Here is a 26,086-nt window from a genome sequence, read left to right on the forward strand (position 1 = left end):
GGAATATTGGCCTTTATTTCAAGGAGTTCGATTACAAAGATGGAGTTGTGCTTCAGTTGCATTGAGAACCTTCAGGAAAACTACATTCATTATTCATAAAGGATACAATGGCCTTTGTCTAGGTGCAGCACAGATCAATTAGCACCAACAAATCTTCAATCAAAATATGTGAATGCAAGATAAAGTTGAATGGAAGATAAGACCAAATACTAAGTTGATATATAGGGTCTTAGTGGAAAAATTACATTTTACCCATAGTAAGCAAGGTACAAAACACAAGACTCCATAGTAAATTGGCACCACCACCCGTTTATTTTCCATTAAACATCTTTGGGAGGAAAAGGTGAAGCTTGAATAAATTACCTAACATGATAGAAATGTTCAGGTTTTGTTAGATTGTACTGGGGGTGAATTCAGTACAGAATTTATCATGGGCCTGATTATATTCACTGACGCTGGTCCATTAAGATTCTTGAAAAGTAAATCCAAAATTTTCACATTTATATATGTCCTCATTATTGTGTTGATGTCCATTCTCTGGATTGATCCATCTGTTAAAGAGAACCCAACCTCAAACTACTGGTGAGCCATTAAACTGATCAATTATCACAATAAACAAAGAGTAATTAGGTTTCCATATACAGTGCCCTCCATAATGTTTGGGACTAAGACCCATCATTTATTTATTTGCCTCTGTACTCCACAATTTAAGATTTGTAATAGAAAAACATTACATGTGGTTAAAGTGCACATTGTCAGATTTTATTAAAGGGTATTTTTTATACATTTTGGTTTCACCATGTAGAAATTACAGCGGTGTTATAAATAGTTATCTCCCCCCCCCCCCCCCCCCCACCTCCCACATACATAATGCAGGTACAAGAGAGCTCTCAGCACCTAGTCTTTCCTCCAGTCTTTCCATCACCTTTGGAAACTTTTATTGCTGTTTATCAACATGAGGACCAAAGTTGTGCCAATGAAGTCAAAGAAGCCATTATGAGACAGAAACACGAATACAACTGTTAGAGACATCAGCCAAACCTTAGGCTTACCAAAATCAACTGTTGGGGACATCGTTAAGAAGAGAGCACTGGTGAGCTTACTAATCGCAAAGGGGCTGGCAGGCTAAGGAAGACCTCCACACCTGGTGACAGAAGAATTCTCTCTAATAAAGAAAAATCCCCAAACACCTGTCCGACAGATCAGAAACACCCTTCAGGAGTCAGGTGTAGATTTGCCAATGACCACTTCATGAACAGAAATAGAGGCTACACTGCAAGATGCAACAAATATAGGATGGCCGGGTTACAGTTTGCCAAGAAGTACTTAAAAGAGCAACCACAGTTCTGGAAAAAGGTCTTGTGGACAGTTGAGATGAAGATTAACTTATGTCAGAGTGATGGCAAGAGCAAAGTATGGGGAGAGAAGGAACTGCCCGAGATCCAAGGCGTACCACCTCATCTGTGAAACATGGTGGTGGGAGTGTTATGGCCTGGGCATGTATGGCTGCTGAAGGTAATGCCTCACTTACAGTATCTTCATTGGTGATACAACTGCTAATGGTAGTAGCATGATGAATTCTGAAGTGTATAGACACATCCTATCTGCTCTAGTTCAAACAAATGCCTCAAAACTCATTGGCTAGCGGTTCATTCTACAGCAAGACAATGATCCCAAACATACTGCTAAAGCAACAAAGCAGTTTTGCAAAGCTAAAAAATGGTAAATTCTTGAGTGGCCAAGTCAATCACTCGATCCGAACCCAATTGAGCATGCCTTTTATATGCTGAAGAGAAAACTGAAGGGGACTAACCCCCAAAACAAGCATAAGCTAAAGATGGCTGCAATACAGGCCTGGCAGAGCATCACCAGTGAAGACATCTAGCAACTGGTGATGTCCATGAATCGCAGACTGCAATCAACCAATGCAAGCAAATGATTTGTAACAAAATACTAAACATGACTACTTTAATTTATATGACTTTGCTGTGTCCCAAACATTATGGTGCCCTGAAATGGGGGTACTATGTATAAACTGCTGTAATTTCTACATTGTAAAACCAAAATGTATAAAAATGGCCTTTATTAACATCTGACAATGTGCACTTTAACCACATGTGATTTTTTTCTATTACAAATCTCAGATTGTGGAGTACAGCGGCAAATAAATAAATAGGTCTTCTGTACACACACACACGGAACAGGAGAAACATGACATTCTCAAATTAGAAATATTGAGCCCTGGTCACAACATCTTTAAATGGTGCTGCTGACCCATTTTACGATTCTTGGCCTGACCAGCATACAACGTTTTCTACCTAACACACCTTGCTTCAATGGGCTGTGGGGGCAGAAATTATATACAAATTTAGACATTAAAAGCCTGGACTACGGATCACTAGACAAGTTTAAAACCTACCATAACAACCAATAAATTCAAATTTAGATTAAACAAAAATCTGAAATGTCCAATTTGTAACAATGACCATAACTTTTGGATTATTATTCAAACAGTTGTTTTGCTAAATATGCTGTTCTCATTTTTCACCTTCTTTTAATTTATTGAAATATGTTTTCATTTCACTCGTCCCATAGCAATGACTTACAATGTCTTCTGAAACAATCTAACAAGCAGAAAATCAAGGAACAATAAGATAATTACAATATATACTGGGTTGTGGCAACATCCATTGACAATGAATTAAAAAAGGCACCTTAAATAGATTGATGTGATGTATTCATAAATTTAGAAAAATATTTAGGTGGTTAAGATGCAGTTTATACACTTTTCAACTTTTTTTCCCCATTATTTTCAGTGTATTGCACATAATAAATTCCTGCTTTTGTAAAATGTTTTATACTGTATATGTAGCCAGAAATTAATATTGAATAAAACCAACATATGTGCCATCAGTGCTCGATTTTGAGAAGAATGTTCAGTCACTCGTACATTCAGTGCAGATTATCATCTGGATTTCGGTGCAGTTGGCACTGTACTTGATTTAGTGAAAACTTCTCTACAATTTTAATGAAGAACTCAATCATTATGACACTAAAAGAACCAAGTTAATTTGCAAGATTAACGGGAACATTTGTGGAAGTTAGTGAGTTGTGGGTAGAAATATTAAAAAGTTAAATCAAAACCATCCATTCATCGGTTTGCATGGAACCTGGACTGGATTTCCAAGGAAGGATAAAAGTACAGCTGTGCTAATATAGTGTTCTGAGTTAGCAGCCTTTAACTCATTAACCAATGTGAATCACTGTCTTCTGGTGGCTGCTTCTGCCATCAGACTTATCCCGATGGACATCTCTTTAGGAGATTTGACAATGCTATTTCATAAATATGACAATTCACATTTCTATTGAATAATTTTAATTACAATGGCCAAAACAAAAATATCATATGCATTTGCTCATAGTTCTATTTAATCTTTGTTTCAATTTGTGATTCCATCAGGAAGAGAATCTCCCAAGATTGTTACACATCTCATTAAAGACAATTAACCCTCAATTATGGCATAATGCTTCATAATATTATGGACGGTTGTGCCACAGCCAAAAGGACATTTGTACATCTCTGGAGTCCTGTGCTCTTCTTCCCTGTGCTGATAACATTCTCAACAGCGTTAGATCCGAATACCTGTTCTTACGATGAGGCACAAAGATGTGATTTCCCTTTTCTACTCTGGTCAATGCCATATTTCTACTTGTAGAGCAGTAATGCGGACATAGCATTTACACAACAGAGGAAAGACACTCCAAATCTAGGACCCTGCATGTTCAGTCAAATGTATCCTGTATTATTTAAGACAAATTACAGGTTTCTATATCAGTGCATCCACCATTTGGAAATTTAGAGTTCAGATTTGAATTATTTAGGATTTTAAAACATTACCAAAAATCTGGATATTTCATATGCCAATATAAAAATAAAACTGAGTCCGTTACAATCAGCATCCCTTCATTGGATAACATACCCATCAAACTTCATTTTTGCAGTTTGCTCTTTTACAGTTCTTAGGTATCCATTTTTTTTATACATAAAGTATTTGGCATTCAAACAGATCCCCTCATCCAACACCTAATTGGAGATACATCTGTCCCACAAGATTGAGAAAAGCAGAGTAAAATGAAGACTAAAGGCATGCTTCAATAGCAACAACATTCAGAGGGCAATTGTTTGCCTTAGTTTGGTTTTATCCTGCATTTAATACCGAATCACACATTGGTCTACAAAACATCTGTAAGAATGGTAACTAGCCCATGATTTTGCCATTGCACCACAGAGAACAAGTACAAACCAAGTTCCATATCATAATGATACAATGGAATAGTGCAATCTCTGACATTACAATACTCTGTTTTATACACGCACTTAAAGCATGTGGGAAAAGGGGGTGCTGCTTTTAAACAAATTAAAGAGTGCACCAGAGGTCACATTTTGTTGAAGGCTAACTAAAATTAATCAAATATTGACATGTTGCATTAAAATGTTACTTTAAAATAGGAATATGATTTATACATTTATTGTACACTCAATTAGTGCAAGGCATTGTAGATAAATTACTCATCCATATCATCCAAGGAAGAAGAGTCCAATGATAATCCTTTGAACACAACTTCATTTTTATATAAAAGGTCCCATTTGAGAAAAGCCTGAATTATTGTCAAAGATAACCTTGTTCGTTTATTTTAAATAACAGATTGACCTTCACAGACATTTACACAACTAAGATTTGGACAAAGACATGTTCTTATCCTCAGTTGCTACGGAAAGACACTGAACTGGGCTTCCATAGTTCACAGGTGCTTGTAAACATTGGATATTTTAGGTCCCTTTGACTAAAGCCTGGAACTGATTCCATGTTGACTCGGTCATATTCCCATTCGTTGCTCGCAAGCTGCAAACTGCTGGAGGGCAGAAATAAACCTTTCATAATTTAAGTTGATGTGAGAAGGCAATGATCTGTAGGGGATAAAAGCAAAAACAAATTTGATTTTTTTTCCCCTTCATGCAGTAAAGCACATGAATAGAACTCAATATACTATATTCTTTAAATTGCACAATAGCACAAAATACAGAACAGGAACTGGCCCTCAGTCCACAATTTTCTGTGCTGCACATGCTTACTTCAACTAATTACTTCTGCCTGCATGCTATCATTATCCCAGCACATTCATGCTTTTATCTAAAAACCTCTTAAACACCACCATTGTATCTGCCTCCATCACCACCCCTGGCAGCTTGTTCCAGCACACCCGTGACAAATAAAACCTGCCCCACACATCTCTTTTATTCCGTCTCAGACCTTATAGCCATGCCATCTAGTTATACAGTTTAGCAATTTCTAACCCTGAGAAAAAGCTCTTATCTGTCCTATCTATGCCTGTCATCATTTTATGAACTTCTATCAGGTTCCCCCTCAACCTTTGACATCTAACCTCGTTCCCAAAACCATCCAATCCAGAGAGCAGCCTGGTAAACTTTTTCTGTGGTTTCTGCAAATCCTCCATTCTTCCTGTAATGGGGCAACTAGAACTGCATACAATAAATACTTCAAATGTAGCATAACCAAAGTTTTAGATGTCCTCATTATTAGGCACAATGCAGGCAATTTTGACTTGTGTGACCCACCAGCCTCCAGTTGATCATTCACACCCACACAGATGAGGTAGCAGTACCTTAGAACAGTCAAACTGGGCCAACAGGCTACAATGTCCCAAATAGGTACTCATCTGAAGAAAGGTTTTGGCCCGAAACGTTGCCCATTTCCTTCGCTCCATAGATGCTGCTGCGCCCGCGGAGTTTATCCAGCACTTTTGTGTACCCTCATTAGATCAAGGGTTGCCAATACCCTACTTAAGGTAATGTATGGCGTAGGCAGAAAGTAGCCACCTGAAGGAGTTCTAAATTTTAAGGGACCCCAAAAATCAATTTACACTTCCGTTGGACCCCAAAAATCAATTTACACTTCCGTTGGTTGACTATCACCCAGACAAGTAGACAAGACTCGGCAGCACGTGACCAACTTCAACCTAAAGAATTAAATGGGGATCCTAGGTTTAGTTTTAAATTGGTGGCCCACTGCCTAAAGTAAACAATCAGTTACAGTGAGCTCCAAAATAGCACCCACAGCCCTGTCAATACAGTTTTTTATAGTGACGTTAGATTTGTAACTATTCAGTCCAGATCTCCTTCAGCTTACTGAAATTAATTCTCCCCCACGGCAATTTAAGAAATATATTATCTCGTCCCCTAAAAAGGTCTTGATACAATGATCAAGGTTTTGTAAGGTAATTTTGACCCATACAAACTACTTAAATTGAAGCACCCCTTCACTGACCTTCTCCGAATGCCTTTGATAAAAGCAAGGGGGAAGGTGGTCAGTGACACAGCAGCTGATATTGACTGGCCCCACGACAAATCTTGAAGAATTCCAGCACTGATACTCTAAGCCTGGAATAAATGACTCGGACAACTACACACATTTTTCTTTGTTTGAGCAATGGCTCCAACCTTTGGAGTGCTTTCAACATCACGCACATCAATTTCAATTTCAACCGGAACTTCTTTATGCTACTACTGGTCAGATGTTGCCATGAATAGTCACTTTCACCTCTCCTCTGGAATTAAACTCTTTGGTCTGTGTTTGGTCGAAGGCTCTCATCTTGTGTGGAGCTGAATGGCCCTGGTAAATCCAAACCAGGCAATGAGCAAATTAGTGGTGACTGAGTGCCGGTGATAGGACCATCAATGACATCTGATGATTGGGAGCAGGATCACTTTGTAGTAATTCACTGTAATAGATTTGTCTTGTATTGTATGTTCAGGACATACATGATCAATTATCCACAATATATGTTAGCATCAGCAGCATGGCCATTGTAATGCATTGACCTCATGGCCAATGCATTTCGTTGTCTCTGTACTGTACACTGACAATGACAATTAAAATTGAATCTGAATCTAAATCTGAAATCTATTTCTGGAATACAACATCACAGATGGGTTGTCTGGTCCCTCATCCAGTAAACTGTCCATTATTATGATATCACATTAAGATCATTTTTTTGTGATGAGGAAATTTTTGGAGCGTTTCTGGCTGAGCATTGTTTCCAAAGCTTCTGCCTTGCCTCAAGCACTGATTCCCACAATATCCAATAATCCATTGATCACACTTTTGAACAATGTCCAAACATTAACTGCACTCTGGGGTTAAAAAACGTCAAAGTTTCACCCTGTGGGAAGTTCTTTTCATCACAATCCTTGACAATCTACTCCTTATTGTGAAATTGTAACCTCTAGGTCCAGATTGCCAGGCAGAGGAAAGAAACATCCTCTGTGCATTTACCCGGTTGAGCCCAATAATTATGGCATGTTTCAGCGAGCTCACCTCAGGTTGTTCTAAACTCTTGAGAATAGAGACCAGGCAAACCCGTTTGTGCTTCACAGTACAGACCTCTAATCGCAGACCCCAGTTCTGAGGAACAGCCACTAACTCACTGCATCCCTTCTAAAGCTACTATAACCTTCCTTAAAGAGACCAAAATGATACATAATGCTCCAAATATGGCCTCACCCACGCCTTATATAGCTGTAATAAGACATCTTTACTCCTGAAATCTCACAGGCCTTCAAGTATTTTCTGCACCTGCAAGCTCATTTCAGTAAGTTACTTACAGGAACACCGAGATCTTTTAACAAAAAAAAATTAACCCTAGCACATTAAACCTTTCTCCACCTGCAACCTCCTCATATTTTCTCACAATGCAGGAGGCTATTATTCAGCCCAACATGTCTATGCTGGCTCAGAGAACATTCACATTTCTTAATTTTTATCCCTGTAACCTATTTACTTCCCAATCAATCCTTCCCAGATTCTGCCACTGATCAAGAGAAGGCAATTTATAGTAAAAGCCGCCACAGCCAGACATAAAAACAGCTTTTTTCCCCCCACAAATAGTAGCTCTACTCAATAACCAAAAATCTGCAGCCTCCTTTTGCTCTGGTATTTTATTTAATTCACATGTTTAATCGACAATGTTTTATTGTTAATGTTTAAGGTATAGACAAAAATGCTGGAGAAACTCAGCGGGTGAGGCAGCATCAATGGAGCGAAGGAATAGGTGACGTTTCGGGTCGAGACCCTTCTTCAGACTGATGTGGGGGTGGGGGGGGAGCTGGAAGAAGAAAGGAAGAGGCGGAGTCAGTAGGCTGTGGGAGAGCTGGGAAGGGGAGGGAAGGAGGGAGAAACCAAGGACTACCTGAAATTGGAGAAGTCAATGCTCATACCCAGCTCTCCCACAGCCTACTGTCTCCACCTCTTCCTTTCTTCTTCCCGCGCCCCCACCCTCACATCAGTCCGAAGGATCTTGACCCGAAACGTCACCTATTCCACCTATCCATTGGATATAAAGTACTTGTTTAGTTTCCCTTCCCCCCCCACCACGTCATACTTCTCATTATATTTTCAATCCCTCACTATTCTTGGATTAGCTTCCTTCCATTAGCTGTTTAATTGTCCATCATTCAAGACTGGCTTCACAGAACCAGCACTGACCCGATTCTTAAAGTTGCAAGATAACTCAATTTTATCTACGTATGTTTTTGTAGTTTAGTATGCACTCAGTCTTGTGTTATAAAATGCCATCCACAGAACATGGTTCACTTGATTGCTCTCTGCCACTATTCAATATCCATCCTTTCATCACCAAGGCACTACCCCCAAAGAATGTGGTAACTCACTAAGTTTACTTCAACAGCATACCACTGTCCCACAAAACCAGCAGAATGATAAAAGTATCTGCAGTTTCCCCTTCTACCACCCAATTGTTTTGGTATAATAAAAGCAATAGCTTAATAACTGACAATACTAATATATTGAACATTGTTAAAATGCAGTACATCACAACCAATAGAATCCTCAGCAGTACACAGCTACAATGCTTTAATCAAAATATGTAACTTTAAACTCACAAAATACATCCATGTCATTATAAACTCTAAATAGACTTAAGATAAGTTAAATTCCAAAAGGCACTTACATAATCTCAGTAAGCCTGATGTGCCAAGGCAGGAAACCAAGTGTGCTGCTCACAGGTCCAAATTTCAAAACTAGATCTGGGTCAGGTAAACCTGAAGAACCTTCTAAATAGGAAAAAAAAGTGAAATAAGTTGAATACAAGCATCAAGTTACACAGCAGATGACACCCCAGATAATTCTACAAGGGAAGAAAAATCAGTGTGCTGGTTAATGAACATTTAAAAAACGAATGCATCGACCAATTGCATAAAACTGCCTCCCGGTTCACAAGGAAGTCCAAACATGTTATAATTTTATTCCATTTTAACATGACAATGCAATGCATCCAATATACACTACTGATAAAACACTCTAATTTGAACTGTTTACAAAAGTGCCACTTATCATTGTATTTAAAGAATGACTATTACACTTTAGTGGTGAATTATTGTCACAGTGCTTTGGTACCAAGAGTTAGTTTGATGGAGTATAATAGCAAGGAACTGCAGATTCTGGTTTATACCAAAGACACAAAATGCTGGTCTAACTCAGCTGGTCAGGCAGCATCTCTGGAGAAAATGGATCGGTGAAGGTTCAGATTAGAACCCTTCTTCAGACTGACTGTAGTAGGGGGAGTGAAAGGAGGTGGGACAAATCACAGCTGGCTACTGATGACCTCAGGGGAGTGGCTTCCCCTATAGGCAGATTATTGGTCAAAGGTTCAATATAGGGGCAGATGGGAGTCCAAGAGAGCTACATAGTTGTGAAGTGTGAAGCTAGTTAATAGACATTTAGTGGTGGAGTGTTGAAACTTGTGCAAGGCCAGCCAGGGCTTAGCGAGGTATTTGTAGAAGTTACTTAAAATTGGAAAATTCAATGTTCATACTGTTGTGTTGAAAGCTACCCAAATGGAATCTGAGGTGCTGTTCCTCCTGTTGATCCTTGGTGGACCTTGCACAAGCAGTCAGCAAAGCAAATCTGGTCCAGGTTTGGTCTCACCAATGTACAGAAGCATCCATTGGGAACACTGGATGCTATTGATGAGTTTAGAGGAGGTGCATGTAAATCTCTCACCTGGAATGATTGCTGGGGTCCCTGGATGGAGCAGAGGGAGCAGGCACAAGGACTGGTGTTACATCTCCTGTGGTTACAGGGAAAAGTACTTGAGTAAGGCGTAGTTTGGGTGGGAAGGGATGAGTGAACCTAGGAGTTGCGGAGGAAGCAGTCTCTGCAGCAGGCAGAGAGGAAGATAGATGTGATTAGGGGTGGGATCACGCTGGAGGTGACGATGTGTTGGATGCAGAGGCGTGTGGGATGAAAGGAGAGGACCATGTTGCATCTGCAGGGAGAGCCGTGGGTGAGGGATCTATTTGTGACAGCCAGGGGAACCACATTCACTAAATGAGGATGACAACTCAGATATCCTTGTACAGAAAGCCTCATCCTGGGACCAGATGCAGCAGAGACAGAGGAATTGAGAGGAGGGTACAGCAGCTTTGCAAGAGAGAGTAGGAAAAGTGTAATCCAGATAATTGTGGGTGTGTGAAAACTGTAGATTAAGGGGAAGCAGCATTCTTTTTTTTTTTCCCCCAATGACAAGCTGGCCTCTAATATCATCTAAAAAAGGTGTCAGGTTTGATTTATTCATTGGTAACATCCGGCCTAATTTCACTACTTTCCAAGAGCATTGCACTATCTAATTTCTGTAACATCTTGTAGCGTAAAAAATATCAAACACAAGAAATTTCTTCCAACTAACGATAAAACCAAAAACACTACTGTAGCAAATAAAACGGAAGGAACTTAGCAGATCATGCCAAACTGATGTCTAACCAAACTCTCCCCAGCCCCTGATCAAAACCAAATAATTCTTGGTGTCATAAGAGCTCACAAAATAATCGCCCAATTAAATCTCCACTATATCTGCAGGACTGCCGATTCCATCTTCATACTGTCAGCATCCCTTCAAATCTCCCACTGCTAAAATCACCATACTCATCCAATCTAATACACTTCGGACCAACTAACTTCCACTCTGCATACAAAAACCCTATTGCGGCTAAGCTAACACATCAAGTCTTACTCACTTACAACCACATAACAGTTAGTCTGCATTGATGCCCTGGTTTGATAATGTCTCAATTGTAAAACCATCAAGCTCTACTTCAAATATCTCCATAGATTCACTATGCCCTCACTTATAACCTTCAGCCATTAAATCCATTGAAAGGCCAGTGATCTTATAATTCAGATATCTGACTTTTGCGGTGGAAATTTGTTTAATAAATCTGCTATGTAGCACGAGGACATTTGTAATAGTAAATGGATATGATGAATGAAGGCAGATCAATGGTTACTTGCTCATTTTCCCCCAACTAGAATGTGTCATGCATAACAAATACTAGGATAACTGACCATGTTTATACTTTTTGTTAGGACCATGCACGATTACCCTCAGTACATTTAATTTAGAAGTGCTTATAATGTCAGAGCGAAAGCGTGGAAACAGGCCCTTCAGCCCAACTTGCCGACACTGGCCAACGCGTCTCATCTACACTAGTCCCACCCATCTTTGGCCCATATCCCTCTAAACCTGTCCTATCCATGTACCTGTATAAATGTTTCTTAAACATTGCTATAGTGCCGGCCTCAACTACCTCCTCTGGTAGTTCATTCCATCCACCCACACACTTTGCGTGAAAAATGTACCCCTCGGATTCTTATTAAATCTTTCCCTCCTCATATTAAACCTATGTCCTCTGGTTCTCGATTCCCCTAATCTGAGCAAGAAACTATGTGGGTTTACCCGATCTATTCCTCTCATGATTTTGTACACCTCTATAAGATCACCACTCATCCTCTTGCGCACCAGGGAATAAAGTCCTAGCTTGCTCAACCTCTCCTCATAACTCATGCCCTCACGTCCTGGCAACATCCTCGTAAATCTTCTCTGCCCCCTTTCCAGCTTAACAACATCGTTCCTATAACATGGTGCCCAAAACTGAATACAATACTCTAAATGCGTCCTTGCTAACACCTGTACAACTGTAACATGACCTCCCAACTTCTGACTGGTGGCCAATGTGCCAAAGGCGTTTTTGACCACCCTATATACCCATGACTTCACTTTCAATGACTATGTGCCTGTACTCCTAGATCCCTCTGCTCTAGAACACTAACCAGAGCACTACCGTTTACTGGGCAATGTTCTGCCCATGTTAGTCCTCCCAAAATGCAACATCTCACATTTCTCTGTGTTAAATTTTGTCAACCATTCCTTCAGCCCACCTGCCCAACCGATCAAGATCCTGCTGCAATTTCTGACAACCACCATCACTATCTACAATACCACCCACTTGTGTTATCTGCAAACTTGCTTGTCGAAGTAGTAAGATGGATGACTATGAATGTGTATTATATGGTTAACTATTTGGATTTAAATTGAATTCAATTCAATTCAAATCTAGGAATCAAAAAGTAGGCAGAACGTGTGGCCATGAAACAATGAAAAACAGGCTTGTCACGAGAAATTGTAATGCTACAAATTATGTCAGAACCAAATTGACTAAAATGATGGAAACTATTCTAATTAATAATACATTTGATAAATATTTGAGTAACACATTTTAAATACAAATTTAATACATTTAAATTATTAGGAATGAATTTTAAATAATGCAATTAAAAATAAACTTTCAATGGATTGCATATACTGTCACAAATGTTTTTTTTTTAAAGATGCAATCTGAAGATATTTTCAAAGGATGCAAGCAAATTACAGAGTTACGTTCCTTCCACTGACCAACAGGTGGCACTCACCTCTAAGTAAACTGTCCATGATATTAACATTTAGATCAGTAGACCTTCTTTGCTGTTGAGCAACTAATTGACAGTACGTCTTAGCAGCTTTCACTATATTGGCTTTCCCATCATCAGGTGAAAGCACTTTCACTGTGGTCGGACAACATAAAACTGAAATAATGTAAAAGAATACAATATGTCAATTGCAATGTTTAAATTAACTTAAAACAAAATGGTGTGGCCAAAATAAGAAACAATGAAAAACAGGCTTGTCACGAAAATTGTAATGCTACAATTATGTCAGAACCAATTGACTAAAATGACGGAGCATATATTCTAATTAAAAACTTCTGGTTTGATAAAGGATTTGAGTAACTCACATTTTAAATACAAATTTAAAGCACATTTAAATCATTAGGCAATGAATTTTAAAATAATGCAATTAAAAAGGAACTTTCAGTATGGATTGCATATACTGTCACAAATGTTTTTTTTTTAAAGATGCAATCTGAAGATATTTTCAAAGGATGCAAGCAAATTACAGAGTTACGTTCCTTCCACTGACCAACAGGTGGCACTCACCTCTAAGTAAACTGTCCATGATATTAACATTTAGATCAGTAGACCTTCTTTGCTGTTGAGCAACTAATTGACAGTACGTCTTAGCAGCTTTCACTATATTGGCTTTCCCATCATCAGGTGAAAGCACTTTCACTGTGGTCGGACAACATAAAACTGAAATAATGTAAAAGAATACAATATGTCAATTGCAATGTTTAAATTAACTTAAAACATGCACAGGTAATGGTGCTCAAATGGATAAAATATAAGAATTTGTCAGCTACATGTCTTTGATTTTATGACGTAGCATATCATTATCCAAAAAACTTCTGGTTGGACAACAGGAAGCTATGAGATACCTCACGTGTCCAGCTACACCAGCTATTGAAAGCAAGCAGTCAGATGCAGCTTAAAGTTATGGCAAATGACCTACACTGAAAGAGGATTTGAGTAATGGAGTAGTTAGCTCCCATCTGAAGTTTTTGTGCAGTTTTTGAGCCCCTTATCTGAGCAAAGGTGTTCTTGTCATGGAGGTGGTGCAAGAAAGGTTTACTAGACTGATTTCTGGAAGGTAAATGAAGAGATTGGGCATGCTGGGCTTAATTTCACTGGAGTAGAATAACGAGATGGAACCTCCTGTAAATCTGTAAAGTCCTAACGGGAATTGATAAACGAGACACTTGCAATTCACAATGGCTGGAAGGCTGAGAACCAGGATCACACACTCAGCATACAGGCATGCTATTTAAAAGAGAGATCAGGGGAAAAATATTCACCCAGGTGATTTACATGTCAAATTCAATACCACAGAAGACAATAGGGGTCATTAAATATTGTAGATTGGTTTATGCATGCAACCAATCATATATAGGTTAGCATCACTAACCCCGCCTTACTGTATCATTTATATTAACACTCACTTCCTATGCTACGCAGTTCGGGTAGCAGACAGGAAGCAGTGACAACTAACATGCTACTGTGCTGTTAAGTCTGTATGTGGATTAAAGATGATCTTAATTTACATGCCGTGTGTATGCCTTATTTACAAATATATTCAAAGGTAGTAGACATATTCCTTAATGCTAAGCGGAATAACAATGGTGAAATGGATTATGAACCCCGCTTCCTTCAGGTAGAAGGTACAGGAGCCTGAAGACTGCAACGACCAGGTTCAGGAATAGCTACTTGCCCACAGCCATCAGGTTATTAAACTTGGCTTCCACAAAACGATGAACATTAATAGCCCATTATCTGTTATTTGCACTTTAATTATTCATGTGTGTATATATTTATATAATGGTATATGGACACACTGATCTGTTCTGTAGACATGCCTACTATGTTCTGTTGTGCTGAAGCAAGAATTTCATTGTCCTATCAGGGACACATGACAATAAACTCTCTTGAATCTTGAACCATTGTTTCATTGAATGATGAAGCCTGCTCCTATTTTCTATCCATGGATAGAATGTCTGTTTTTTAAAGTAGTTTTAATACATTCAAGATGAAAATCAATGGGCTTTTATCACATTGCTCCGTGTAAGGATTTGTGATAATAATAGACTTCAGTAGGAGAATGGACCATATGATTTTCCGTCATATATCACAACCTTCAGAAAATGCAACTGAAAATTTTTCATCTGTACACAACTAAAACTCTGATCTTGTTATCTTCCGGTTTGCACGTTCTTTCTATTTGCGCAAAAACGGTACGCGATAGCACTATGATCTTTCGCCAGCGTACTCATCGTTCTCCTCTACTGCGAGTGCACCAAGTTTTGTTCCGATCAGGGGTCTAATGTAAAAGTTCGCAAGGTTTAAAAATCGCACGTGCACAGATCGATCTTGTCTCCTGCCAGTCAGCGCGGCGTGGATTGGTTTCTTCTCCTGTCACTCTGAGGGATGGTCCGCCCCTTCCTGTGCCACCGCATCTTTACTGGATCTGTGGGAATCTCTGGATGGACGACTCTGGACCCTGGTCACCAACCAGACACAATTTTCGGAGGGACCAGAAGCGGCCCTTCCCAACCCAGCCCAGCACGGAGATGTCACCGATATCACCAAACGGTGTCGGAGACTCTACTGGAGCTGAGGGAGGCTCTGGATGGCCTGGTCACCAACCAGACACAATTTTCAGAGGGACTGGAAGCGGCCCGGCCCAATCCAGTGCAGAGTCGGAGATGTTGCCAGACGGGAAACAGAGACTCTGATCCCGTCTTTTCACCAAGGTCTTCCCCCCCTCCCCCATACCCCCCCTCGCCCACACACACGACCTCCCCCCACCTCACCCCTTTTCCCCACCCTCTCCCACACCCCCCCCCCCCCACCTCATGCCCCTCCCATGCCCCCCCCACCCCCCGCCCTCCCACCCCACTTGCCACACACCCCCCCTTCCCTCCCTCCCACACATGAAGAGGAGAGGGAGGATGAGGGGAAATGTGCCACACGGTTGGGGGCTTTCGGTGAGTGGTGGAATATTGCGTTGGGGAATGGGTTGCGTTGGGGGACCAGGCCTCCTGTGTGAATGGGACCCAACGGATCCAACTTAGTCTAGTGTTCAATAAACTTCGTCAAATGTTACTCACCTTGTTCAACTTTCCTGGTACTATTTAAAAAATCAGTAGAATACTTTGAAGAATCCAGACCCAATAATTCTTGTTGCTGTTTTAAGATTTCCTCCATAAGCCTGGAATTGTTTCTCTTGAAAATACCTGAAAAACACACCAGTCACATCAGGTAAAATGATTAAAAACAGTGATTACAATAGGCAAAACAACAGCAAGGGAGACAATACTACTACTAAAGCAGCTGATACCAGTCAGTGACTTTTCCCAAGGACATCAGTGAGCAATAGAGCCCTCATTTGACAATTGAGTCTACAGGAACAAATGGCAAGACACAAAAGCCAATTGCAGAACATATTATTAAAGACCGAAACCATTAGCATTTTCATTTCGGGTATCCATGACAAAAAACTTTCACACACTTCTCAGAGCAACAACAGAAGAGTTTATTAAACAGCATCTTCTACGAGAAATGTAAAGATATAGTGTACATGAAAAAAAGTGAAATACAACCCTGTTTGCTGTACTTATGTTGAAAAAAAAAGTAGTCTCAGTGTCTTCAAGCTAAAGAATAGCTGATTAGATAAAAATAAATTGCTTGCAGGACCTAGCTGTATTTACAATAATCCCAGCTCTGTTAGCACAAACATCATGACACCAAAGGCAGGTAGGGTCTTAGGGTGCAGGAAAAGAGAACGGTGGCGGAAGGTTGGAGATGTAAAACATAAATGCTCCTATCTAGATAAGCAAGTCATAGAAACATAGAAAATAATTGCAGGAGTAGGCCAATCAGCTCTTCAAGTCAGCACCACAATTCAATATGATCATAGCTGATCATCCAAAATAAATACCCCATTCCAGCTTTCTCCACATTTCCCTTGATTCCGTTAGCCGGGCACGCCATATCTCTATCACAGTCACCTCTACCACAGTAATAAATTTGAAGGCTTTCCGAAATATCAGAGGTCATTTGAATTTCTCCGTATCCCCTAGGAAAATGATAGTTTTATTTGACATGAATACTCATCTCAATAATCAAATGATGTATTTGCTATGAAAGGTCACACGGTGAAAGTATTTAATATAATCACCCTCTTAATTACAGAAATAAAATCTCTGCAGTCTGTACAAGACCCAGATATTATATTTGGAGCTTGGAGTAAATTGTACGATTAATTTTCAGGATCACACACAACAGGGTCACAAAAGAATGTGTTGGCTTATCCACTACCTGACTTGGGAGACCAACTCCTTCACACAACTCCTTTTCAGCATTCATCCAATAAATGATTCCTAGTTTTTTGTTAAATTCTAGTAGAAATTTTAAATACAGACTCTAATTTGAAAGCTTTTAAATAAGGTCTGAATTAACAGCTTTCAAATGCAAGTGCATTTACTTCCCATGCTAAGCAAAGTGTTCACAACTGTTTTCCACTGAAAACATGGGCCAAGCAAAAAAAAAGTCATGATCTTGATATTTTCAGAAACCAGTGGTTAAATTGCAGTGAATAATTTGACATCATAATAATGTGATTAATAGAATAGTTGGGCACAAGTAGCACAACTTAAGCAGCTTAGATTTTCTGTTCCTGAACTTAGGATTCCTTCCTTAAAAAAACTATGCAATTAGAATAAAATCGCAATACTCATCCTAATGCTCAGGTACATAGTGGCATCCCTCTATTTTTGTGTAATTCTCAATTTCCATTACTTCAATAACAGACATGTTATTCAGCCCCTTTCTCTGCGATTTATATTTCTTTCCTCACTCCTTAACTATCTTCTAGTTTCCATTTTTACATGGTGCATTCTCAAGTTCTATAGGTTAAATTAACACAATTTTATTAAAAGATTTTAAAAGAGCTCAGTTTCATTGTGGAGAATGGAATGATCTCTTTGTTTACTTTAAGTTTACATTAGAGATACAGCACAGAAACAGGCACTAACTGTGCACTAACAGCATCTTACTAACAGCATCTTACACACACTTGGGACAATTTACAATTTTACGGATGCCGATTAGCCTATAAATCTTTAAGTCTTTGGAGTATGGGAGGAAACCGGAGGACTTGAAGAAAACCCACGCAGGTCACAGGGAGAACGTACAAACTCCATACAGACAGCACACGCAGTCAGAATTGAACCCAGGTCTCTGGCGCTATAAGACAGCAGCACTATCGCTGCGCCACTGTGGCCTGCAATACAAAATTTGGAACTTAACATATCTAGCTGTTGAAAATTTAAACTGTTAAAGGGGAACCGATTGATTAGCTACAGAGAAGTGAAATTTGCTGATCAAAAAATTTAAGATCAAGAATAGGTTTAGTTTATTGTCACGTGTACCGAGGTACCGTAAAAGCTTTTGTTGCGTGCTAACCAGGCAGCAGAAAGACAATACATGATAACAATCGAGCAATTTACAGGGTACAGAACCTACAATAAATGGTCCCAGACCTCGCAAATGCGAGCTAGGAAGTGAGGACAGGTAAAATTGGTGTTGGGCCAATTGTTAACTTTGAATTAGAAATTGATAATTTTTAATAAAAAAGGGGGATAAAGGCAGAGAAGCAGGTTACTTCACAGCCATGATCTCATTAACAGCAAGACAGACTCAGTGGGCTATTTCTATTCTCAAGGGAAAGCCCAGATGACCAGAGACCTCAACCTACAGCCAGGCAAGCACAAAACCATGACGAAAGAAATATGCTAAGGGTCGCAGGTTGCCGCCGATATTTATAAATGCTCCTGCAAACAAAAAGGACGTTTTGAGCAATTAGCCACACTATAACATAGCACAATTAATAAAATTTCAATTTGATAATTTCAGGTCATTCAAATAAATAACTTGGATCCATCTAAAGCAATAATTTCCTGTAACACAGCCAGTTGCCTAATTGAGGTATTTAAAAAAAACTGCATATTAATCAAAATTGTAATTGCACAATTAAACAAATGCCAACATGTTTTAACTTGTTCAATGAAAAAAGCTTTCCCAGAATAGCCCAAGACTTTTTTGACCACCTAATTACTATATATCTAAATTGTCAAATGACAGTTCTTGCCCCTTGCTCTAAATAACCAAGATCAAATTTAGATAATTCTAAAGGAGCAAAAACATAAGAGCTCTTGTTAAGGAATACAGATTTCCCTTTCTTAAAGGACACTGATTTGATTCGGTTGGGAATTTTAAATATAAACTAGACTAAGTGGGACGTGTTGGGTCCCATGTTCACACGGGATGGCTGAATGGATTCTTGGGCTGGCAGCTCAGTCACTCGGGCCTGGTGGGCTGGCAGCTCAGTCACTCGGGCCTGGTGGGCTGGCCACTCAGCCACTCGGGCCTGGCAGCTCAGCCACTCGGGCCGGGTGGGCTGGCAGCGCAGCCACTCAGGGCTGGTGGGCTGGCAGCGCAGCCACTCAGGGCTGGTGGGCTGGCAGCGCAGCCACTCAGTGCTGGTAGTTCACTGATGGCTATTCCTTGAAATTCCATTTCAAGCAGGGTGCATGCCACCAAAGTCAATTTCATAGTATTTCAAGCAGAGTGCAGGCCACCAAAGTCAATTTCATATCCTTTCAGTCAGAGTGCAGGCCACCAAAGTCAATTTCATATCCTTTCAGGCAGAGTGCAGGCCACCAAAGTCAATTTCATAGCCTTTCAGACAGTGCAGGCCACCAAATGTGCAGGTCACCAAACTCAATTTTATAGCATTTCAGGCAGAGTGCAGGCCACCTAATTCAATTTCATAGCATTTCCAGCAGAGTGCAGGCCACCAAATTGCCAAACAACTCGTTGCATTGTCATCAAGGGCTAACAAATCATTTATTGCAAGTACATTGCAGACTCACAGTTCAGTTGATTCACAGCTTAGAATCACAATTGTGGACTCTCCCTCACGATCTTCCAGTGACTGACTCGCGTCCAGGCATCCGGGGTTTTATAGTCCTGCCCCCTCTCCCCCCCCCCTCCCCCGGAATGGGCATTACCTTCATCGTGGTGATTAACAGGTGAGAGGGTCAATCAGCTGATCAAGATTCTTTTTTTTTTTTTCAAAACACTCAGAACTTTTTAATTTTTCATCGATCGGAAAAATCCTCGGGGCTGCCTCAGCGGAGGAGTACTGCGAGTAAGATGGCCAACAATCATAGCGATATATGGTAGCGTTATTTCCTAAAATCAATATACAGCACAGACAGGAAGTGATCAAGATGAGACTTTTAGTTATATAGATAGATGGCGTGGGGTTCATGTCATGTAAAACAGAACCTTCCCGGAGAGGATGGCCGCCTAAGGTACATTAACGGCATGAGATAGACAGGTAGCAAGAAACATATGGAGCGCTGCTGAAAAAGGTCCAGCAGAGATTGCACTTCCTGAGGGCGCTCAGGAAGAACAACATCACTCAGAGACTGCTGCTGTCCTTTTATCGGTGCTCCATTGAGAGCATACTAACATACTGTGTATGCGTGTGGTACACCAGCTGCACAGCGGCTCAGAGGAAAGCGCTCCAGAGGGCCATTGACAACGCCCAGAGGATTGTCGGCTGCCCTCTCCTTACCTTGGAGGACTTACACGGTTCCCGCTGCACCAAAAAAACCCAGAATATCATAAAGCACATTTCCCACCCCGGACACTCCCTGTTTGAACTGTTGCCGTCAGGCAGACGGTACAGATCTACAAGGACAAGGACAAACAGACTCAAAAACAGTTTTTACCCCACTGCTATAAAGGCACTAAATGTAGCCGCCAAGGAACGCAGGGGCGATACAGACTAAGGGACTGTGGTAACTGTGAAATCGACAGAAGGATGGAGGGTTGGGTGTGCATGCGTGCTGTGTTCGTGATATTTATTTAGTTGTTTAACCTTATTATTTTACCGTGTATGTATCGTTAGCTTTTAGAAATGTTTGAATGCTGCACTGACTGGCTGACATTTTAAATTTCGTTGTACATGGTCCATGTTACAATGACAATAAAGAAACTATTCTATTCTATAAACACAAATGGACCATTTGGGTCAAATTGCTCACTTCAAATTTGGTTTAATTCAACCCTGGTATTTAATGATTCAGGCATTTATCATTAGTTTTATTTAGTTAGATATTGCACGGAAACAGGCCCTTCGACCCACCAAATCCACACCAACCAGCGATACCCGGATATCAACACTATCCTACACACTAGGGACAATTTACATTGATACAAAGCCAATTAACCTACAAACCTGTACGTCTTTGGAGTGTGGAAGGAAGCCGAATATCTCGGAGAAAACCCATGCAGCCATGGGGAGAATGTACAAATTCCATACAGACAGCACCCATAGTTGGGATCGAACCCGGGTCTCCGATGCTGAAAGTGTTATAAGACAACTCTACCGCTGTGCCACCGTGCCGCCCTGATTAATGATGCCAGTTGAGAACTTAGAGGTGATCCACATGTTTGGATCACTTTTGTCTATTTCCTGAAGATATTTCCACAGTAATGTTGGTAGAACCAGAATTTTAATGCAGCAATAAGAAGGATGACGTGTTCCCATCAAAATTGAAGATCATTGAAGGTGCACATGAACAGCTTAATACAGCCAAGTCCTGGAGCACAGGTTTTCAGCACTAAGAGCAAGATGGCTGGGTGCGATGGTGCAGGCTGCGATGGATAATCTACTTGGCACTTCTGGCTAAAAGGCATTGCAAATTCTTCAAGCGTTGTTTGCACTCATGCTAGTTTCCACCACCCACAGAGGATGAAAATATTCATAGATCTCTTATTCAATCATGTTTAAACACCCATCACTATTCATGGCAGTACAGTAGAGCTTTGATTGGATCCATTGAATGCAAGATCACGCAGCACTGTTACAAAATGCTACCTAGCACTTACTTGTCCCATTGGGTAAAAGGTATAGAAGTGTGAAAACGCATACCTCCAGATTTAGGGAGTTTCTTCCCAGCTGTTATCAGGCAACTGGACCATCCTACCAACAACAATCAGCAGTCCCGAGCTACTATCTACTTCATTGGATACTCTTGGACTATCTTTGATCAGACTTTGCTGGGCTTTATCTTACACTAAACATTATTCCCGTTATCATGTATCTGCACACTGTGGGTTGCTCAATTATAATCATGTATTGGCTTTCCACTGACTGGTTAGCACACAACAAAAGCTTCTCACTGAACCTCGGTACACGTGACAAATTAAACACAATAAAGTTCTCTTAAACAGGTCGGCGCCTCAGTTATGGCAGTTCAGCTGCTGCAACACTCTTAAATACATTATTTTTCCCAAAGTGGCTTGTAGACTTCACTATAATTGGTAGGTATTTCTAGGAATAATATAGAAGATGCAGGATCAGTTCATTCCTAGGAGGAAGAAAGATTCCAAGGGGAGAAAGGGATGACCATGGCTGACAGGGGACGTCAGGGACAGTATAAAAATTAAAGCGAAGAAGTACAACGTAGCAAATGTTTTCGCTTAATTAAATTAAAAGTAAAATAAAAACCGAATTGAACTTGCTAATTACTTAGATGTAACCCACAATTCTTCTGTGATCAATAAAAAGAAAACATACCAAGGTGAATGGTGAATACAATTACAAATGCAAAGAGCAGTGATGACAACACCCAAGCACAACTAGGCTTTCAATGCATTTTCCATAACTGTATTAAAACAAAGTTCGGAAGAAAGAAGTCATCCTGTTAATAAACAAAAAAATATACCACATTGAAATTAGTGCATTTTTTAAGTAAAATTTGACAAATCTCATTTATAACAGGATCAAAACCATGATAAATGGTAAGATTTAGTAACATGGTTTACTCTTTTTGGCCTTCAACAAAACTGCAATTTGATCACTTTGGCCCATTGGGCAGCCAGGTGCGAACACAGTTCACCGCCACCTCCTAAACACTAAACCTTTGTTAATGCAATATTTGTTAACCCCTGCAATTTAATCTCAATCCCTGGTAGGCTGTTTATCTCTTCGCATAAACATAAATGTTACCAGCAAATCCAAATAACTTGCTCACAGGGTTGACACAAAATGCTGGAATAACTCAGCGGGACAAGCCGCATCTCTGGAGAGAAGGAATGGGTGACCTTTCAGGTCGAGACCCTTCTTCAGACATTGTGGCCTTCATTTTGAAAGGATTTGAGTTTAGGAGCAAAGAGGTCCTATTGCAGTTTTACAGGGCCCTGGTGAGACCTCACGTGGAGTATTGTGCGTAATTTTGGTCTCCAAATTTGAGGAAGGACATTCTTGCTATTGGGGGAGTGCAGCGTAGATTCACCAGGTTAATTCCCGGGATGGCGAGACTGACATATGATGAAAGAATGGGTCGGCTGGGCTTGTATTCACTGGAATTTAGAAGGATCAGAGGGGATCTTATAGAAACATGTAAAATTCTTAAAGGATTGGACAGGCTAGATGCTTGAAAAATGGTACCAATGTTGGGGGAGTCCAGAACTAGGGGTCACAGTTTAAGAAAAAGGTGTAGGCCATTCAGGACTGAGATGGGGAAAAACGTTTTCGCCCAAAGTGTTGCGAATCTGCGAAATTCTCTGCCACAGAAGGCAGTGGAGGCCAATCCACTGGACGTTTTCAAGAGAGAGTTTGAATTAGCTCTTAGGGCTAAAGGAATCAAGGGATATTGAGAAAAAGCTGGAACGGGTAACTGATTTTAGATGATTAGCCAAGATCATATTAAATAGCAGTGCGGGCTCGAAGGACCAAATGGCCTACTGCACTTATTTTTCTATGTATCTATGCCCCTCCCAATCTTTTCATATTTCTTCTCCTTCTAATCATGACATAAAAACGTTCAATTGATGAATTGTTTGGGTACATTAAAGGTACGGCAGAAATGGAAACTTAACTAAGGTTTAAAGTAAAAAAACACGATAAAATACGAAACGTTGAAATTTAATTATTATACATTTGTCCCTCGAGAACAGTATCAAAATATTTAAGTATTTAATCATTTGTCAGGATGGCACTTACAACTAAAATGTCATGCATGGGTCAGCTGACGTCAATTAAAAGTATCATTTTCTGTTGAGGGGTCATTGACCGGAAACATAAATTATTTTTTTTCCTCTCCATAAGTGGTGTTTGTATTATCGGGGAGTTTCAGATTTACAACATCACCAGTGTTTAGCCTTGATTTCTACAATTAATCTTTATTAAAGATAACGTGTCATCGGTAAACCACCCACCACCAAAGAAAATCTATCCTGTCCATTACACGTTTCACTCGCGCAAGTCATTCCGACGTGAAGTAATGTGAATGGCATTTTATTACAAAATAAAATGGATCATCCGCTTTTCAAGTGTGTTTAATTGTCATAATGGAACATAATTGAGAAAATGGAAGAATGAAATTCTTACTTGCAGCAGTATACAGGTCAGTAAACACAGTACTCATTGATAACATCATAAACCGGAAATGTTAAATTATTAAAAAATAATAATATTGGTACAAACAAGCTTTTAAGCGCAGAAATAAGTTCACACTCAAACCCCTGGTTAGTGCGTGCTATGCCCTTGCAACGACGCTTACCTTGGTTGTCATAGACGCTAACATAGGAGATGCCCACGGCCATGCACCAGACCACCAGGCTGGCGATGTCGGTGTAGCTGCTCTCTTCCTCGGTGACCACCAGCCCCAGGTGCAGCGGCAGCTTCTTCAGCCCGCGCCCGTCTGCCCGCCAGCGCGCGCGGCGGCTCTGTCCTTTGTTGCGGGTGTCCTGGGAGCCGCGCGCCAGCAGCGCCGCGTTCCACCGCGCCCAGGCGCACATTCCACGGCGGAGCCAGGCGCCCAGGGTCCGCTGCAGCCACAGCAAGGCGTGCAGCAGCCGCCACACCAGCTCAAACACCGCCATGGCCATCGCCTCCCCCCCCCCCCTGTGCAAGCGCAGGGCCAAGCCACACCACACCACACAGCTGCTTAACTAGATGAAAACCGGTCTGATCGAAATGTCACATTTAAGGAAAGAGGGGGAAGCCAGGTTGCCCGCTCAGCAGTTACTTTCCCAGAACGATTGCAAATCATTGCCAACTCCCCAAAAACAGCGGCGCCATCTTTACTCGGTTTTAAAACAAGCGTTAACTTTCACCTTTGACTTTAGCAACACATGGAGCGCGGGTATTGGTCCACGGGCTTCCCACCGCCGTGCACGTCAAGCCTTGGGTGACAGCGGCAAGAACAGCATCGCACTCTCTCTCACAGCCAAACCTCCAGCGCCCCCTAAGCAGGCAGAACACAACTCAGAAACGCAACCGTGGTCTTCAAATCAATGCAACGCTAATCAAAGATACTGACGCTGATGGACTGAATCGCAGCACTAAGTAATGGGCCCGTCCATGTAACTGCCTAAGCTACTGTATTTCTACTGTGTTTTATATTGGGTAACCGAGCACGCTGGCACCTTCCAACCATTTTTTTTAACTGCATTGCACTGCGACATAGACAGGCCAGTGGGAAAATAACTTGGTAAAAACAGAAGATAGACACAAAATGCTGGAGTAACTCAGCGGGTCAGTCAGCATCTCTGGAGAAAAGGAATAGGTGACGTTTCGGGTCGAACCCCTGCTTCAGACCTGTAATTACAGATATATTTATTTGACGTTTTCGTCCATGACATTGAAATCCTTCTGTACACGGATACCCAATTTGACTGCAGCATGTTCTGACTGCAATCCTCAAAAAATACCCCGCCCCTCTAATTCAGGTCTGATGCACATTCCAAAATATTGCTGAGAGGTACGAGATTGCACATGCTGGAATCTTAAGCAAAAACACAATGTGCTGGAGGAACTCAGCAGGCCAGGCAACATCTGTGGAGGGTAATGGACAGACAACACTTCGGGTCAGAACCCTCATCAGATGGGAAGTGATTGGGCCAGAGGGCCTGTGCTGTACTGTTCTATGTTTTAAGGGCCTGACTCAAAATGTCACCTGTACATTTCCCTCCACAGCTGCTGCCTGGCTTGCTGAGTTCCTCCAGCATTTTGTATTTTTTTCTCAAATATTGCTGCATCATTGATTACATAATGTGGTTTTGTCAAAATTCAGTTGTTGGAATATCTGTGGGATGGGTGTCTTACTAAATCAATTTAATTGGTATTGTAGTGTAACAAC

The 26,086-nt window shown here is 40.7% G+C and overlaps 1 protein-coding gene across 2 annotated transcripts; it reads right to left on the reverse strand.

The window, feature by feature from the left end:
- Positions 1–288: 288 nt before the first annotated feature.
- Positions 289–25,055, reverse strand: nus1 (NUS1 dehydrodolichyl diphosphate synthase subunit). Of its 2 annotated transcripts, XM_055635760.1 has the most exons (5): positions 24,506–25,055; positions 15,974–16,099; positions 13,410–13,562; positions 9,049–9,151; positions 289–4,969 (listed from the first exon to the last, which is right to left on the reverse strand). In XM_055635760.1, exons 1-5 carry the CDS (start codon positions 24,831–24,833, stop codon positions 4,879–4,881), a joined length of 801 nt encoding a protein of 266 aa, XP_055491735.1. In that variant the 5' UTR covers positions 24,834–25,055; the 3' UTR covers positions 289–4,878. The 2 variants fall into 2 exon arrangements, 1 of the variants encoding a protein (XP_055491735.1); XR_008723490.1 differs by lacking the exons at positions 13,410–13,562; positions 15,974–16,099; positions 24,506–25,055 and adding an exon at positions 12,846–13,009.
- Positions 25,056–26,086: the final 1,031 nt, after the last annotated feature.

Source organism: Leucoraja erinacea, chromosome 5 (genome assembly GCF_028641065.1).
Source record: "Leucoraja erinacea ecotype New England chromosome 5, Leri_hhj_1, whole genome shotgun sequence".
Lineage (NCBI taxonomy): Eukaryota > Metazoa > Chordata > Chondrichthyes > Rajiformes > Rajidae > Leucoraja > Leucoraja erinaceus.